General features: G+C 41.3%; 1 protein-coding gene across 11 annotated transcripts in view; it reads left to right on the top strand.

The window, feature by feature from the left end:
• The window catches only part of ZFYVE28 (zinc finger FYVE-type containing 28), a 312,576-nt gene that overhangs the window by 223,414 nt on the left and 69,368 nt on the right, over nucleotides 1-19,794 (top strand). For all 11 annotated transcript variants that reach the window (XM_074992354.1, XM_074992350.1, XM_074992348.1 and 8 more), the window contains one exon: nucleotides 14,666-16,018. In XM_074992354.1, coding sequence (XP_074848455.1) covers nucleotides 14,666-16,018 — 1,353 coding nt within the window. The remainder of the gene's footprint in view (nucleotides 1-14,665; nucleotides 16,019-19,794) is intronic.

The raw sequence follows: 19,794 nt of genomic DNA, 5'->3' as shown, positions 1-19,794 counted from the left end.
TACTTCCAGAACACAGCCACAATATAAAAAAACATCTAAATTGCTCACATTGCCTTAGATTAATATATAGAAAAAACCTTATAATCTAATTTTCTGTCAGTATTTGCACATTTTTGTGGGCTAGTCGCATTTTAAAATATAGACAGTAAATTCAGTTAAATCTGATTTTCCTTTTACTTAGTCCATTTCATTTCCGGCTTTTAAAATCATAATTTTGTGTTGCAGCCTTATCAGGATAATGTAACAATTATTTCTAGTGCAGTCTTTTTTTAAAAAGTGTTCAGCTTAATCTCTAAATTCTAGTTCTTAACAAAATATGAGCTTTATGTCCAATTGGAGGGAACTTCATTCTCCTTTGTTAGGAAGAGGCACCTAGATTTAAATGGGCTGGAGTCAAAGTTTGCAAAATATTTTCAGTGAAGCGGTATTTGTTAGTAAACACAAGGACAATCAAAGAATGCATAATACCTAATTGATGTGAAATTGTGTATAAACTTTCATGTTGTTAACAGTCTAGCTAGATTTGTCCAATCATGCAATTATGCCCTCTTCAGTAGCTTTCTTAAGAAATTCCACCGTCACCACTGTTCAGTCAAAACAGCGCCATCTCCATGGCGTTTAGGGCTTGCAGGGTTCTCAGCACATAGGAGGAGCAGGTTTCCCATTTCTTGCCCCTTTCCTGACTGGTTTGGAGTGGTTCCTTGAGCTTCTTTGCCTTGTGACTCACTGAGTTGCAATTATTGGACAGTGGGGAGGTTCAGGGGAGATATATAAAGGACATCAATGGGGAAGATCAGATGGGCACTTGTATTTCCTTCCATCTGTCAGGGGTTATTTCACCACCGCTCACCCAGCTACACTTCAGTTTTGTCACCACTGGATGAGAGCAATAGGATTGGCTTTAGTGTATTCTGTTACTAAACTGCTATTAAAATTGCAGGACTGTGCTCATTGTACAACCATAAATCACGAATTATTGCAGTACATGATTGAATCCTATGAAATTTCAGTATAAAGTTCAATATTCTTTTACCTGTAGGCCAGTTAGATATGTTTCAACAAAACACACATGTTGAAATGCTTACTGTATGATTATAACATCTGTCATACTGAGTATCATTAAAGGAAATAACAGACACTGGGTTTACACTGCTTCCATTAGCAACTATAAAATAACAGCAGAACTTTTGGCTTAGTAATATGTCGATTGGCTGGATAAGTCCATTATGTTCTCCTCCTGGGTGTTCTGTTGCTAAGTTGCCTGATTTCCGAAGGTGCAAAGCATCTTTGGAATCAGTGGGAATTATAGATACTGAGTATCTCTGTAAATTAGGCTAGCAAGAATTATCCTGCTCTATGTACTATTACCAAAAAGAGTTACACTTTTTCAAGTTCTGGTACTATACACCAGGAAACAAAGCATTTTAAATTTTTAATCAGGACACAGGCAAAATGCATATATTAGAATAGAATTAATTTTAACTTGAATGGAGATAGGTATACAGTTGCCCCACATATATGTAGAGGTATAATGCACACACTGTCATTATTGAATAATTTCAGCCATGTCTAAACTTCTACAGATCTCTAATCTTCATCTCTAATCTTTTATCAAAGCTCTGTGTGTGCCTAGGGCTTGATCCTGAGCCACTGAAATCAACAGCAATGTTCCCATTGACTTCAGTTGTGCAGGATCAAGCCCCTGGTAAGCATACTGGTACATCATAAATACTATAAGAATTCAGAAGCTATTCATGCCATTTATAGTGAATGTAAATGTAATGCACTGTATATCCATATCAGAATGTTTGGATGATTATGGTTTTCTGCCATATGCAGCCTGGCTGTGCAGAGCAGAGGGGATAAAAGTCCCTGTTAGGTCTGTTCCTGGAGGGTGGAATTTAGAACTAGATAGATATTGGAAACTTTGTACTCTATAGGCAACTAGAAGATTTACCCAGTGTTGTTCAGGTCCTTAACTCAATCAGTTATTGTTTTTTTTAAATATTAATATTATTAAATTTGAATCATTGCTCTGGGGTGGGGCTGAGGATGAGGACTAACCCCATCCCTTCTCTCTCTCTCATATTTATATAGTAGATAGCTGTTCCTTTCTCCACTCTGCTCCCTGCTGCCCCAGTGGGATTGTAGCTGTGCCAGTCCCCATCACTGTCCCACCCCTGTGGTCATATAACTGTCCCTGCTTTCCAGCCCATGTTCTCTGCTGTTCCCATCTGGTCATTATATAGCAGAACCCTCCCTTCCTGCATTATGAGAAACCATCCCATTCCATGCACATCCTATTTTCCTGGCATGAAAAAAAACCCTTTGCTTTGTTTTAAATTATGTGTACCAAATTTGATGGTCCTAGCTCTTAGGGTGTAGGAGAAGTTCTTGAACAGACTCACAGACAAACTCTCGAAAATAATAGCAGAGAAAGCTGTGCTAGTCTATATACTATCAAAACAAAAAAAGCAGTCAAGTAGCACTTTATAGACTAACAAAATAATTTATCAGGTGGTGAGCTTTCGTGGGACAAGCTCACTCCTTCAGACCACAGCCATAGTCTGTTCTGGTATGGCTGTGGTCTGAAGAAGTGGGCCTGTCCCACGAAAGCTCATCACCTAATAAATTATTTTGTTAGTCTTTAAAGTGCTACTTGACTGCTTTTTCTCTAAAATAAATAGATACCTGTCATTCTATTCTGAAGCCAACTCTTTGAAAATTATGTACATCCACATTTCAGTGGTGTTTATCATACCATATAGGGTTTATACATTACAGCAGCCACAGGTGATGCAATTTCCAGTTATACCCACATCTTACTCCTAAGGGAGCAGCTACATGCATAGAGGATTGAGCAAAAAAGTATTCAAAGTTACCATTGCTTCCCTTCTTGAAGGGAAGTTAACTTTAAACTCTTGACAAGTTTCCACAGAAGCCAAGCTGATACAGGCCTTGTGGAAGATGTGTGAAATCAATTAGGCTGTCTAGACTAGCCCCCAACGTCGAAGGGGGCACGGTAATCAGGGTGATGGGAGATTACTAATGAAGTGGTGTGTGTAGTAAAGGGGCTTCAAAGGAGCGTGAACACTTTGAAGTACCTGTGGCTGACCTGCAGCTACACGCAAGTCGGCACTTAGAAGTTTCACACTTGGAAGTTGCTGTGGGGGAGATTTAGCCTAATGAAGTGCTGCTTATGCACCATAGCACTTCATTAGTAATCTCCCATCACCCTGATTACCATGCCCGCTTCGAAGCTGGGGGCGAGTCTAGACACAGCCTTACTCTCCTAGCTGCCTTGGCTCCATCCCCTCTTTAGCTGCCCTGCTTTTTTTGTCAACTGAGTAGCTAGCCAGCTCTAGACCACTTTTGGAGCAAGTTCTTCAGCCTGGGTTCTGCCAGGTGTTCTGTTGTTTTTTTACAATAGGTAGACTAATTACAGTTCATAATCACAGAACACTTTACGAACGTGCTTATTTTTTGTTCCTCTACAGTATATAGTAGAAGACAAATGTTCTTTATTTTTCCAGATGTTAATTGCCCTTGTGTAATAATGTGCCAATTAGAATGAAGTCAGACGAATCCCAAAAGCCACTTTTGTAGCCCATCTTTTTAAAAACACCATAAACAGGAAATACTGAGAAACTTCCAGGCTGTGTCTATGCTAGCATTGCACTTTCAAAAGAGGCATGCAAATGAGGAATTCAAAATGCAAATGAGGTACATATTTACATATGACACCTCATTTGCATAATCATATTGAAAGCGCTGCTTTCAAAAGGAAAAAAAAGGCAGCGTAGATGTGTTTTTTTTCAAAAATAAATCCTGTTTTCAAAAGAACTTTATTCCTCCTCTGTTCCTCTCTGACTCCCTCCAGTTTTGGTCACAGCCAGAGCAGTCCCCTCACACACACTTTACTCAATAATTATACAAGACCTAACAACTTACCTGTTCACATTGGACATTTAAAAAAAAAAAAAAGGAGAGAGAGAGAAATAAAACAAAGAAAAAGAGAACATTGAAGAGTCAGAGAAGCCACCTTTCTCAAGCAGCTTCAGCTGCTTTCAGTAGCTCTGCTCCATGGCGGAGCTCAGTTTCATTTCAGCATGCTTGGTTTTCTGGGCTTCAAGTAGTGGCCTGTGGCCTGTCTGTGTCAGACAGCCACTCTTCCTGTGTCCACTGCTTGGGACAGCAGCATGATTCCAACACACATGTACACTGTAAGAAACTTACAAAGAGATCAAGGAGAACCAGACAGTTGCAGCTCTGCATTTGGCAGATGGTGCAAGCTCTGAAATCTGCAGACTCTCTTACTACCTCCCCCATCAGACACAGTCCACAGGGGGTCAAAGGCACTGACAGGGTTGTTACACAGGCAAGCCCTAGGAATAAGGGGAAACCCCCTTCAGCCAGGAAGAAGTTGAATACTTCATCAGGGTCAGCCTCCCTGACAAGCAAGGTGACCATGTCAAGGCACTGCGCTGCTGCCCTTATTACTTCAAAGGGGGAAGCTCATACTGCTCCACCGAAGAGCCATGCTGGCCAGGAGAACAAGGAGAGGGCTCACCTCTTCTCAACTGACAAAGTGGTTGGGCTCTTTTACACAGCCACAGCTCCGGCTTGCAGGAGAAAGCCAGCAGAAAAACAGTGGGTGCTGGCTTCCATACATGCTGTGCCAGTACTGTATCTCCTAGCAGTCCCCGTCCCCCCTCCCCACTGACAAGCCAGCACCAGGGAAGCATGCCAAAGCACCAAACGCAGCTTCAGCTCCTTGCTGGTCTTTCAGCACCAACAGCGCAGGGGGCTCCAGTACCAATGCCCCTTTGTCCATTCAGACCATAATATACAACCGCAGGGGAACTCTGTCACCTCAGTAACAGGCACTCCATTACTCAGCACCAACGGCTCCTTGCATAGCTCAAGGCTTTCTCATTCAGCAACCCGAGCCTGCATGTCGGCAAGGTTCTCTGTCTCAGATGAAGATATTTTACCTCAGAGAACAGTAGAAAAATCTTCTACATCTAAGCTATTACAAGTTCAACAGTGGGTGCCACTGCCCAGCCACCCAATTGGCCATACTGGGACCTGGGGGCAGTTTTTCATCATCAGTCCTTCCCCAGCCATTACATCAACCTCTGCCACTGAATGAATAGACCTCAACCCCCTAGTATACAGTTAATGGGCAGGTCTGAGATCTCAGAGGCCAACAACTATGGTGAGCACACAAAGGGGGATGAATGGTTGAATTCTCCACTTCCATCACAGTTCCCTCCCTCTTCCTCCTCCACAGACTCTTCGTTCCACTGCCCAACTCCTTACTGCGTGACAATCCCAGGTCATTTCAAGACCTCTTCCAAAGGGTCTCAGCTAAGCTGGAGATTTCCTTCTCAACTACTGCGCATACTCATCAAAAGTGGACTAACATCCTATATTCGTCCACACAGAGTAGGGTGGCAGTACTGGTTTAATACAGCCCTTCTGAACCCAGCCAAGCTTCTGTGGAATACCCTGGCTACCATTTCACCTAAAGCGAAGAGGCTAGATTGAAAATACTGTGTCGCTTCTGAGGGTGCTGAGTTCCTCTTTTTCCCACCCATCCTCCAGGTCACTAATAATAGAAGCCATAAACCAGAGGGGTAAGTAATAGAAATCCAGATTTATCCCAAGGGATAAAAGATGGAAAAGGCTGGATGCCATGGGGAAAAAGTCCTACTCATCCGCTAGCCTACAATTCTGCATTGCTGATTATGTAGCATTGCTTGCAAAATACACACAGCATGTTTTTAACCAACTTCATACTTTTCTTGAGACAATACCAGAGAACAAAATAGATCAATATAAAGCCCTCATGGGAGCAGGCGCTCTCATTTCAACAACAGCCCTTCAGTCATCCCTGTACTCAGCAGACATTGCTGCTGGGTCCCTAGCATCAGCAATTGTCATGAGGCAGCAGTCTTGGCTGCAGCTGTCGGGCTTTCCCAGAGATGTCCAAACCGCTCTTGAGGATCTTCCTTTTGAAATGTCTTGGCTCTTTGCTGAGAACACGAACATGACACTTGGCTCCCTCAAGAACTTAGGGGTCACCTTGGGTATCCTGACCATCCAAACCATTAACATGAGATGAAAGCAAAACAGACAGTTAAGTTAGAATTACAAGTTATCACCATTCAATAATAGACATTATGACAACAGACATGCCAGATACAGCCAAAAAGGAGACAAACCACACAACAGTCTCTGACCCAGCAGGCTTCAGCCCACCAGTTTTTTTGAAGTTATGGTTGAAAGTCAGACTGCCCCCACAGTTCTCGGGCCCCGGTCCAAGCTGCACACTATCTTCTACTCAAGGCTGGCAGCGTTCCACCCTGCCCGGCAAGCCATTGCCACCAACAAATGGGTTTTAGAGGTCATGCGCACCAAATATGGCATCCCATTATCTCCAAACCCTAACCACCATCTCGGTCTCTTTTCAGGGACCTCTCTTATGAGTCAGTGCTCTTAACAGAAGCACCATGTCTTCCACAGCTGAGAGCCACAGAAGAGGTTCCCACTAAGCATAGGGGAAGGGGCTTCTACTCACACTACTTCCTCACATAGAAGAAAACAGGGGATTGGAGACCCATACTAGACCTCAAAAAAACTGAACCAATATATACTTTGTCAAAGATTTTCAAGATGGTAACTCTATCCCTGCCCTACGGAAAGGGGATTGGCTGTCCACCCTTGACTTGCAAAATGCTTATTTTCATGTTGCCATTTACCCACCATAGAAGATTCCTTAGATTTGCAATTGCGAAATGACATTTCCAATGCAGGGTGCTACCCTTTGGTCTGTTCACAGAACCAAGGATTTTCTCAGAGGTCCTAGCAGTGGTCACTGTACATCTAAGGACACAGGGAGTAACCATCTTTCCCTAGCTAGACAGTTGTCTAATAAGGGGTCACTCCCTAGCTCAGAACCAACAAGCAACAGCTTTGACCAGAACCCTGTTTACCAAATAGGCCTATGCATAAACTTGCCAAAGTGCATTCTGACAAAAACTTGCACACTCAAGTTCATCGGGTCACTCTTGGATTGCCCCACAGCCTCAGCAGAGACTACAGGCAAACCAACACCTCATTCTGACACTGCAGGTCAACCCCAGCATAACTGCCAGGCAATGTGTACATCTCCTAGGCTACATGGCAGCAGTGATCTGCATTGTACCACATGCTCATCTCCACATGAGACCAATGCAAGCCTGATTCAGGTCAGCATTTAGGCCTCGTATCCATCTGCTGCACGAAACTCCGAGCATCCCAGCTACAGTGAGAGACTCTCAGCTGGTGGATGCAGTCACAAAGTGTATGCAAAGGGGTTCCCTTTTCAGCAAATGCCACCAACCATGATCATCACAACAGATGCTTTACTACTAGCTTGGGGTGCCATCTGTGAGACCAAGTGGTGCAGACCACTTGGTCAACATGCAAACAATTCGTGCACATCAGCCTCTGGAGCTCAGAGCAGTACTGTAAGCTTACATGCACTTTTCCACAGTGATGACCAACAACACAGTCCACTTCACCTTCAGCAAACAGGCCTATCCATCAGCATGATCAAGGTTCACCTGGCAACCATATTGGCTTTCCACCTGCCTGTCCAAGACTATTCAATCTTTGTCCACCCTTTTGTCAAGCAGTTCCTCAAGGGCCTCAACAACATGTTTCCGCCAATTAAAGAACCAACCCACACATGGGACGTCAGCCTGGTGCTTGGGGCCTTAATAGACATATCCTTCAAGCCACTAGCTCTTTACTCCACTTGTCCATGAAGGTGGCTTTCCTCATGGCTATTACCTTAGCGTGCAAGTTGGTAGAGCTCACTGCACTGATGTTGGAGCCACCATATACAACTTTCTACAAGGACAGAGTGTCCTCCGCACCCACTGTAAACTTCTCCCTAAATTACTTACTGTTTTCCACCTCAGTGAGCTGGTATACTTAAGTCTTCCCTAAACCTCATACTGACAACCAGGACAGAGCCCTGCATACTCTTGATGTTGACTGGGCCTTGGCCTTTTGGTTACAGAGAACACAGTCATTCCACAAAACTAGACTCTTGTTCTCCACAGCTGGAAAAATCTCACTGCAGACCTATCTCCAAACAAAGGCTGTCCAAGTGGACCTTGGGCTGTATAAGATTCTCGTACAATAAGTTGAACTAAGAACCACTGGTGAGCATTTGTGCTCATTGTACATGGGTAATGGCCACCTCTACAGCTTTCCTCCTGAAGTATGTCCACTGATGACATTTGTAGAGCAGCTACATGGGCACCTGCTCATACATTCACTCAGCATTATGCTATACAAACTTTTGCTGACACACACTGCATTGGGCTAAAGTGTACTATCATCTATTAATTTACACCATCTGAAGGTCTCGCCTCCAAGCAATGGCACTGCTTTGTAGGCACACAAAGGTGGAGCACCCACAGGGACACTTGAAGGGTAGGTTACTCACCTTGCGCAGGAACTGGAGTTCTTCAAGATGTTGTCCCCATGGGTGCTTCACCACCCACCCTCTTCCCCTCTGCATTGGATTCGTTCTTTGGGTTCCAGATCAGAGAAGAATTGAGGAGGCGACTGGCCATGCATGTGCAGAAGCTGTTCCCGGCATCTCACATGCATGGTCAGCCAGGCGGGGCACTGTTACCAACAAATCTCTGACCAGTAGGCACAGTGGTGCTGGCACATGTAAAGGTAGAGCGCCCACAGGACAACATCTCTAAGGATACTGGTTACTGCATAGGGTGAGTAACCTTCCCTTTTTCAATCTTCCCTCATAGGTCATGCTTTCTAGACTGTTAGTCTCTGTTTGTAGCTCTTCTCTGGATTGCATCCAGTTTGTCTGAATATTTCTTGAAATGTGGCACAGAGGACTGGACACAATACTCTGTTGAAGGCCTAACCAGCCTAAACACTCTTGCCACTACTTACCAAAATCATGTTGAGGGAGGTGGTCCTACAGTATTACAATGTTGACTCATATTTAGCTTGTGATCCACTGTGATCCCCAGATCCTTTTCTGCTGTACTCCTTCCTAGGTCGTTGTTTCCCATTCTGTATGTGTGCAACTGATCGTTCATGCTTCAGTGGAGTACTTTGTATTTGTCCTTATTGAATTTCATCCTATTTGTGTTGCGTTCCCTTTATTTTTTTTTCCAGTGGTTTAACACAGTGCTGTGCTGTATTTGCTTTTTTGTCATTCTGTCTTCATCTGTCTTTCTGTTGCTGCCTGATATGTACTTCCAGTTCCAAATGAAATGTGTGGTTGACTGGTCAATTTTTAACCCTGTTGTTTGTAGCTCTGAGGTTCTGCTATAATTTTTAAAGATTGTTCTTTCCCACTTTAGTCTCTGAGCCGCCCATTATTTTCACTGGCATTCAGTAAGTCACATGTCCACAACTTTCTAATTCATGGTGTATCCACACACACAGGATTTCCATGATTTGGTAATTTCATAATACAATCTCGTAAAATCGTTCATAGTTCAGAAGTGGTACAGACAGAATCCCCAATTTATCACAGATTTCTAACACCATATGCATCCATTTTTGTATAATTATCAATCAGATGGATTTGTAAACTTAGGGATTTTTGAAAATATGTAATTGGTTTTCAGCTATGAAAGATAATTAGACCTAGAAAGATCGCCTGGTCCTTTTCTAAAAAAGATACAACTGAACAAATTGCCAAACAAACATTGAACTTCAAGAGTCATATGGAATGATTTATGCAGAACAAGAATAAAAGCATTATGGAATGCAAATAAATCCCCCAGAGAAAATGAGGAAGTGGGCGTAAGGTGGAGGGCACAACCCACATAATGTGATTATGGCTATAAAAGTAACCACAAAAATGGCATCTGGTAACAAAACATGGCTTATCCAAATGTTTATTCTGAGTCATAGCTGCTTAGCTTACTGATTTTTTTTAAATCTGTGTTTTATTACTTTTAACACTGTACTATCAGCATAGCTTCAGAATACCATATGCTGTTTTTTTTTTATTCTGTCTTGGTTATTCTCACCTATTCTACCAGCTACATTTTGATTCTACCATTTTGTAATATTTGATGATGTATGAATCAGATAGAATGTGATTTATTTTAGACAATTTGTTCATGTTGCAGTGGTGCAACCCAAAATATGTTCTTTGACTAATGTCACAAATTAAAGTAATTTATTGAAAATAAAGACGGATCAAAGAGACATCTGTTTTTCCCTTCTCTGTCTTCAACTACAGCCACTCTTAATGAAATTTTGGTATGTGGATTGTCACGATTCAGATTTTATACATCCCAGTCTTGAATACCTGCTGCTAAGTTTCTCAATTTTAAAATTTACCTTAGGGTACCATATCCACTGGGAGTTTTTTCATACAAGTCTTTTACATCCTCAGCTGCTTTGTTGGTTGGTGCAGAACATTGCACAATCAGTACCTTTCGCAGTTTGGTATAGAATCTGCTTGCAATGATGGTGATGATACTGCTGTCCACTCCATTAAAGCACCAGATGCCTCACTTGGTAACATCAAGCCCATGCCTTCTGTGTGTGGTGCACCCTCTTCTTCATGTCTTGAGTAAATGAGGGTTTCATCTTTTGCCAGGCATAGCCGCCCAGATTGCGTCCATCATTTCTCACACAAGCCCAAACCTGCAACCTTGTATTGTTTCATATCTGCTGCATTCTGTGCTGTCTTCCCTGCTTGGTACATGGTCTGAATGTTCCACATACCAAACTGGGTGGTAGTCCTCGATGAGAGTCACCTGTGGGGCTGCTTCCTTTCAGCTTTCACTTCCAATGCTTCATACTCAATTTGTGTGGATTGAAACCATCATGCTGGGTGGGGATCACCTGGAAGATGTGAAGTGGTTCTCCTAGTTGGAGAGTGTTATGGGCAGAGATGGAGGAACAGGTAAGGATATTGGTGCCAAGCTGGGGAAAGCAACAGCTGCATTCAAGACTCTTCATTCCATATGGAGTTCACAAATAATATCTGAAGATGAAAGTGTGGATCTTCACCACAAATGTGAAGAGTGTCCTCTTGTATGGATGTGAGACCTGGAATAAACAGATGATGGAAGTACATTCTTTGCATCAAATGGCAAGGTTTTGTCACAAATGAGGAGCTTTGGAACAGAGCAGGACAAGAACCACTTGATGTTGAAATCAAGAGAAGAAAGGGCCGTGGGCTCAGAAAACCATCATCCAGCATAGTCCATCAAACTCTCAAATGGAACACACAAGGAAAACGCAAAAGAGGAAGACGTCTGACGAGATGGAGAAGATCTCCTGAGATTAAAGGACAACAACTGGAGTACTCCTGGAGTCAGCTAGAAGTTTTTTCTTGAGACAGAGTGAAGTAGAGGAAACTTGTAGATGACCTATGCTCCACTTGGAGTACAAGGTTTAAGTCAACTCGAACCACCATACCCGCTGCTCCTTTGTTGCAATGAACAGATTTGCAGAGCAACCCTTCCCTTGAAAGGCCATTTTAGAAATTCCAATTCACCACAGCTCCAATCTATACTGAATTACAGAAACTGCAGTATATTGTTTACAGTTAACTCCAGTAATGATCACCTGGCAGTGCTCTCTGTTCATTTGAAGCCCCATTTAGTCTCTCTTTCATAAGCCTCAGAGTCTGATGTTCTCCCAATGTGATATTTGTGCCACCTTCTCAGCGACCTGGATTTTTATCATCCTTGATAGAACAGTGTGCGGAATCTAGAGAGACCTTTTTTGGCAATTTGATCAAACCTAGACAGAGCCACTCCATCTGGCAGTTCTTTGCATATTTGCCTTTCCATGATCCTCCTCCCTCTGCTGCTCCAAGCCATCCGATTAGCATATTGATCACATATTTTATGGTCCACATACCTTGTATCTAAGATAAATGCAACGTACTCCATTCTCTGCATGGTTAATAATACTATCATTGTAATAGCTCTTTGCACGTACATACTTACCAACCAGTGATTTCTGAGACTCTGTGTACACTAGCCCGGAAGAGTGACCCACTCGGGGTCGATCTTCCAGGGTTTGATTTCACTCATCTGGTAGGGACATGCAAACCTGACTTCTCAGGGGTTGCAACTGACTCCTGTACTCTTCATAAGATGCGAGGCGTAAGGGAGGTGGATGGAAGAATCTCTCGTCAACCTTGCTCAGTAGGGACAACCAAGTAAGCGGACCGCAGACACGTTGATTCTAGCTATGCAGTTGCTGTAGCTAGGATTATGTATCTGCAGCTGACTTACTTAGCCTAGTGTAGACATAGCCTAGGCATATGAGAAGTGACTGACTCCCTTTCCTGTGCTCCAGCGATAAGATTGTGCTGCCCCTAAAAAATCACGGGTGCACATTTATGCATAAGGAAATATTTTTTTTTAATCAAAGCTAATGCAATTGGCATTTTTATATTGAAGCATCAGTCCCAGAGATGACTCTTTTAAAATGTGGTGTTTTCATTACAGAATCATGAAGGATGCAAATTGGTAAGTTTTTCAGTAAGAATGCAAATCAGGTTTTAAGATGTGAAGCTGAGAGCTATTAGTTTTCCATTGAAGTACAAAACTGTCACAACAGTGTTAAGTCTTTGAACAGCCAATAAGGTTTTGAGCTCTGCATTGTTTTCAGGGCCTAATACCAAGTCAAGTGAAGTCAGTGGAAAAATTGCCATTTATTTCAGCAGACCCTGAATCAAGCCTCACACACCACCTGATGGGTCATCAGTTAGCTAACCAGGTTTCCTTAAAGATCTGCTATCTTCTACTCCCAAATGGGGTATTTGACACCTGAAAGTAATTACCACTGAGCAGTAGAAAGGAGGAAAAATAGATGGGCTAATGAATAATATATTCAAAAGGAAATTGCACTATTATCAGCTTGTCATTGCTGTCCTGTCAAGTATTAGGAAAGGGTAGTGTATTATGCCATGCTAGCTATGCCTTGTGATTCTTCAAACGACACAGCTTCATGTTTATGAAATAAGTGTGGCTTTCATGCATAAGTTAATTTTTCTTCATTGCTATTAGGGTATAGAAAATATTGAACATAAGTAAAATGTAGTGGCTATGGAAGTAATTCTGCAATGTTGTTCATATCCAAGATATGAAGGCGAGCTTTGCGTAAGATTGAAAGCTTGTCTCTTTCACTAACAAACTGGTTCAACAGAAGATATTTCTAATTGAAACATATTAGCTTATCTACTTAATCTTTCTAAGTTTAATTGTCTCTGTAATTGCTCTTTTACCACCTTAGAATGTTGTATATTTTTTCCAAGTTTTGCTTAAATGAAGATTAATAATGTGTTGAGTAATAGTACTATTTGCAGAATTAAAAAGAGTAATTTCAGTAAATATTTTTCACATCATAAAACAGGCTTTTAAATATTATGTCAGCTGGTTAAACAGTATCAAGGAATATATTAAGTTATCACAATTCAAAGAAGCACTGAGAGTAGATGGAAAGAAAAGATGGGAAATCACCAATCTTTTTCCATCTGTCAATTTCTCAACAGTGAATCCTCAATTTAATGAGCTAATTCAGGGAGGGGCTTCCATTAAACCAGAACTTACTACCTACCCACCCCTGCCAGGCAGCCTCTGCCCCTGCCTCCTCCCACCCCACCAAATAAAAACCCACTTCAGGGACTCAACAGACTGTGGCCGCTGGAGCCAGAATCACCAGAGCCTGCCATGCCGTTTGAGCTGCTGGACCATGGCTGGAGGAGCCGCCACCACCAGAGCCACCATGCAGTCTCACCAAGGGTTGGGGTGCATATGCATGTGCCATCTGCCCACATACATGCTCCATTCATAGTGAGAGGAGTGCGTGGTGTTGCCAGTGGAGGAGAGGGCAGCTCCTCCAGGCCGCAGCATCAGTAAGTCCCTTAACTTTTTTATGGTGTGGAGGAGGGGGGATTTAGGATTTTACAGACCCCAGGAACAACGGGGTTGTCCACTAAATCGGAGTCTGTAAAATTAAGGATTTACTGTATTAGCGATTTATGTATTGGTAATGGAAACCAGAAGGAAAATGCTCATAGTAACCTACCTAGAAGTGTATTATTTTATAAAATCTAAGAACAGATTAGGTTGGCTTCAAAAATAGGTTTTGTAATTTAGACAGCAGTCTCACTTGCAGTCTGAGATTTCCAATAAGTCAGCAATACAGTGGGGACATCGGTTAATTTTTTAATGAATTCTTAGTGTCTGTAATAGCTTGAGAAATTTTAATTATACTCTTGAGTGTATTAACCTTCACTGACTAGTACTCAGGAAGGTGTCTGTGTCCTAACCAAATTGCAGTATATGGGGCTTTAAATTCAAGTTAGTAATATATTTAAAATGTGAAGGATTCTTTTTTGCACCAATGAAAGAGAGAATGTTCTGTGTTCCCTAGCGTAGTCTCAGGTTCAAGTGTAGGGAGAACATACATACACTGAATTAAAATTTCTGATACAATTCAACTGTAAGTGCTAGCTAGTATTTTTCTGTCTGTTTCCAAATTCTGCATGTAGATTTTTTTCAGAGAAAGGATGTACTAAGATTTGTAGTTCGGTCACCTTTTATAAGTACAAACTGTTAACGTAATGCCTACATTTTTCACTTTGTAGGGATCTGCTTCAAACCTTAACTGATGATGAGCTACACACACTAGAACGTAACCTCTGCATATCGCAGGATGTGGATTTTCCTGTCAGAACAGATCCTGACTTACCTTCTGTCAGTACAACTGCCTTAGTTGCAACTTTGCCTGCTGAGGAGCTTTCAGCAAAAGCTGAAAACACAGAGGCTGAGCTAGCCTGCTCTATGCAGTATGATGAACAGGAATTAGAACAACTGAATAGGATGGTCCACAGGGTTGGAGATGAGATGTCTTCTCTGCTTTCCCCACCAAGCATTTGCCAGTCCCCAGCACGCAGACCTGGCTTGAGAAGTGGCTCCAGCACAGAGATCTCACCTAACAGGCAGCATCTTGACAACTTAACTGATGATGAGCAGAGAGTTTTTTTTATGGATGATCTGGATGGAGCAGGAGAAGCTCTTGCTGGGTTGGAATCAGCCAGTGACACATTCGCATGGGTTAATAACCCTTGCCACCTTTCAAATCAGATTGTGCAGCTCAGGGACCATGTACTGTATGAGAATGGCCCTCAAACAGAAGAGACTTTACTTTTAAAAGAGGCAGAAAGTGATTTAAGCAATAATAATAGCATTGAAGATGGCAAACAGATGGCTGGTATCTCAGTTCAAAATTCATGCAGTTGTTTAGAAGGTCCTGATTCACAGTTATACCTCAATGGCTGGGATACATATGCTGATGATGCGGAGACGGCAGAAATTATAGCTCATAGGACAGGTGGAATGAAGATATCTGCTACAGTAATATTTAATCCCAAATCTCCGTCATCTTTGGAATCCCCAGTAACAACACCAGAAGTAGCTGTCAGTTGTGTTCCTGCGCCATCTTTAGCAGATGGAGAGGAGATTGAATCCCATAAACTCAGTATAGCTGCCACAAATTGTCTAATTAATTCTTGTGTGTGCTGTGGCAGCTGTGAAGACAGTAGGGAGGATAATGTTGATGGTTCAAAGACCAGACATTCCCCAGGGAAAGTTGTAAATGCTTCTTATAGTTTAGTAAAATCTGAAGAAAAGAACCATATAGATAAACTGGATAGTGCAATCTCTGTACAGGAAACATTCAAAACTGAAACTTCTCCTGCTTTGCTAGAAGAAAGAGATTCTGGCAGAGAAGAAAAGAAACTGTGTAACTCTAAGTGCCTGGCACATTCCTCAGGTTCACAGCTGGGAGCAGAAAATAGATCACAAGTGGAGGTGGAAATCTCAAATCAACAAAAGAAATGGGAGAAAAGAAGGCAATCAAGTCAGAAGCAATCAGAGAACAATGAAGAAAGTAGTAATGGAAGAACAGCAAAAGATATTAAATCAAGATCTAGTTCAAGGTAAGAGCAACTTGCCATTATTTTATTGTCTCAGGACTTGACCACAAAATATCTAATTGTATCTTTTGCGATTTATACTAGGTTTTTATGAACAATGAGGGCACATATAATAGTAGGTTTTTAAAGTGATAAGATAGAAGGTCAAAGAATTGTTGACTGTAAATTAGAATTTTATAACAGTTAAAAATACTTCTTACTGTACTATTTGATTTATTTTTGTACAACTATGGAAGGCATTTTCAGGAAATGTTTGGAACCATTTTTAATATCAGGGCTTTATATTGCCCTTGAGTTATGAGGTAAATGGATTAAATAACATCCCTCCTGTTCAGCTTAACCAAAAATTGCCCTGAAAGAAAGCAATATATTTTAATTTTATTTAAAGTTTAACCTCATTCTGTTTTGTCACATTTGAAACTATTGTACTGTGAGTGATCCTTTCTACATTGTTACATAACATAAACACTACTATGGCAAAACTAATAATAATAACTTATGCTAAGGATACAAATACAGATTTTGATATTTTACTCTATCTTTTGATATTTAACTTTCTAACAGCTATTGAAAAACACAAAGCTTTTCAAAAAATTCAAATTTGTTTTCATTTTAAAATGAACAAGGCAGAACCATTTTTTGTTTTTTCTTAATGTTATTGAGTGGATTTTCTAAACCTTTAGAAATAGCTATTATAACTTTTTTTTAAAATATGGTATGTAATAGCTTTTTCATTTTCAGAGCATTAGAAATGGCTATTAAAACTTTCTAAAAGTTACGGCATGTAATAGCGTCCATAGCTTTTTTTCATCTTCCGAACATTTAAGGACACTTACTAATTAATCCCCACAGGAAAGCAAACATTATTAGCCTTATTTTGCAAATGGTAGTAGGAAACCAAAGTGGAGCAATTAAATAATTTACCCAAGGCTGTCAGTGACAATTTTATGTACAACATTTTTATGTAATTTGTGCATACTTTTATTATTGGGAGAGACCTTGCAGCCTCTTAACATTTATGCAATTTTGTAGACACCAATCTGGAGCTGTTGTTCTTCCTGAAATGTGAGAGCGAGATAGAAGTGCTAGTTTCAATTGTACTGAGAATTCAGAGTTCCATCTTGTTGTGGATTTCTGAAGTTTTCTCTGTGACTCACTTGGAAGAGGTTGCAGGAGTGCATTTCCATGCTATTGTGTCTGGAATGAGATATTTACCAAGATAAATCAAAACATAGCTCAGTTGTGCAGAATAAGATTCAAAGGGCACAATGAGGTACTAGCTGTGGGAATATTTTCCTAGCATCATGATTTTTTCTAACTTGCACTATAATAGAAGCTTTGAGAAGTTCTTAAGTAAAAGGAAGCTGAATCTTCTAACTTCAAAAACATGAATAATTGTATTAGTTAAATTAATCTTGACTAATGTGCCCTCCTGTTGATCCTAGGAATACCAGCTGTGTTTTCATGAAGCTGATGGTAGTCGTGCTGTCCTCTGTTTAAAATATTGTAGTCATATGATACATTGGTGAATGTATAGTATGGAGAAGTGCAAACATATGTTCTACAGATGCTACTCTTCTTTTATTCTGAGTTCTGACTTCTATTGACCCTTCATTCTAACACAACTGTAACTGTTACTTTTTTCTGTGGGGGCAAGGAGGTTATTATGGTCCTCCTGTCTTAACGTTCCTTTCTGTTTCTGAGTGACCTGGAAGATTCATCTACAGAAGATTATACAGACTGTGAACTCTTTGAGATGGGAACACTCACTCTGTCTGTCTCTGTCTCCCTCTGTCTCTGTGCAGTGCCTAAGGTAATACAATGGTGTCTCAATCCCTGATGGGAATCTCTAGGCACTACCTTGCAGTATAAAAGTTATGGAAATAGAAACAGTGCTTTTTTTGTGCTGGTATGGAGTCCTGGCGCTGCGGCAGCCCCAGTTATGGATCCCTTTCCCAGGTGGTGATGGGGTTAAGGGACCTTGCCAGCTTATACAGGATCCTGCACTGGAGGGGTAGGGGACCCGGCAGTCCTGTGGCTGGGAGCCTGCTATGGTGCAGAGCCCAGGTGTGGCCATGGAGTGGGGGACCTCAGCAGCTCCACATCAGGATTAAGCTGAGTACTGGCTCCTCTCTCTCTTTTTTTTTTTTAATTAAAAAAAACCCACTGAATAGAACTGTTAGATTAGAATGATACCAATAGAAATTCCAGCATTAACCATAACACTATTAATAGTGAAAACAGAAAAAATTACAATCATGGGTTGTCCATGCCAAAATATTTTGATATAGTGTAATAGGAGCTGCCAACTGCTATTCATACAATGTGAGTGACTAAAACAACAGTTTCAGGCAGGTGTGTCTGATACACAGAAACTTAATTAACTGGTAAATGTTCTTATTGTTCTTCTTGCTAGTACTGTTGATGTGGCCTCTCTACTGTCAGAGCCAGACTTGGAAAATCATTACAGATCTCTACATTTTGTTGTTTTCTGACACTTGTGAATTATTGTTCTACATTTTAAAACATTGGCTATGCCTTTCATTTACTTCAAACTAGCAGTAGGTGCTGATGTTCGTAATGTTAAAGGAAAGGAATGTTTTTGGTTTACAAAAGGGAGTATTAACATTATCCATCTTATTATTTTGAATATGTAAGATTTTAGGTTTGTAAATATGTTCTTGGATTTTATTACTAATTTTAGCTCCATACAACAGAAATACTGGATTTTGTTGAAGCATCCTGAATCCTTTTGACAAACTGATTAATTTTATCTTTTTAGGTAGTCAAGTGAAGGAATGCTATCTTCGGGCATAGCATCTTACTCAAAAATATTTGCTGTATCACCTTTAATTCTAGTGTCTAGACAGTACTGCTGTACATTGCTGAAATACCAGTAACAAAGGCACAAATGAAAACTTTGGCTACTTTTTGGATGAGATGTGCATGAAATATAGCAAGTGGTATCTGGAGGGATATTTCTACAAATAAAAATATCATGTCTCAGAGGATCTCATATTAAAATCTTATGCTAATGGAGAAGGAACGAAAAACTACAATATTCTACATTAGTCTACACCTTTTGCAAGAAGATGGAGAAACAGCAACAACTGTCAAAGATCTATGACACACCAGAGAGTACACAAAGCAAATGCTATCCAGGACTAACTTACCCATGCCAGTTAATTATACTGAGCTATCCTGGCCTTTTTATTATAAGATAGCATGCTTACCCATTGCATACAATTTTTAATGATAGCAAACAATTAGTCCATCATCATAAATGCACACACTTGGGCTAGGGGTAGGCATAATTTAGGAATGCACAAGATATATGAGATTAGTAGCAGATGTACCCAGTCTTGCTCAGCTCTATCTGAAGTAATGTTTTGAAATAATTTAAATGAATGTACTTTGTTTTTTCAGTTATAGTATTTTTTTCAAATGAAGGCTGTAGTGAGGGTTCGGGGGTAAGTAAAGGTGGGGGTGGGTGACTTAGAGCATAGGGTTGGTGGTGGGAGGTGCAGAAGTTAAGGCAGGGGTCTCAGGACAGGGAGCTGGGAGGTGTGTGGGGTAACTGGCGCCCCCTCTGTCAGTGAGGGTGATGTTTCTATGGCAGCAGCTCATCTCAGGGGACCAGAACAGTGCTTGCTGGCCAGCAGCTCCTGCTACTTATGCGGTGGCTGGAGCTGCTGTTGCGCCGCGCCCCCCTCCCCCCCCGCCCCATCCCTAGCAAGCCTGCAACTTCTCCAGGCCTTTAATTGGAGTGGTGGCCATCC

This window comes from Carettochelys insculpta, chromosome 4 (assembly GCF_033958435.1).
Source record: "Carettochelys insculpta isolate YL-2023 chromosome 4, ASM3395843v1, whole genome shotgun sequence".
Taxonomy (NCBI): domain Eukaryota; kingdom Metazoa; phylum Chordata; order Testudines; family Carettochelyidae; genus Carettochelys; species Carettochelys insculpta.
The sequence above is the reverse complement of the archived record's forward strand: the minus strand, read 5'-3'. Positions and strand labels throughout refer to the sequence as shown.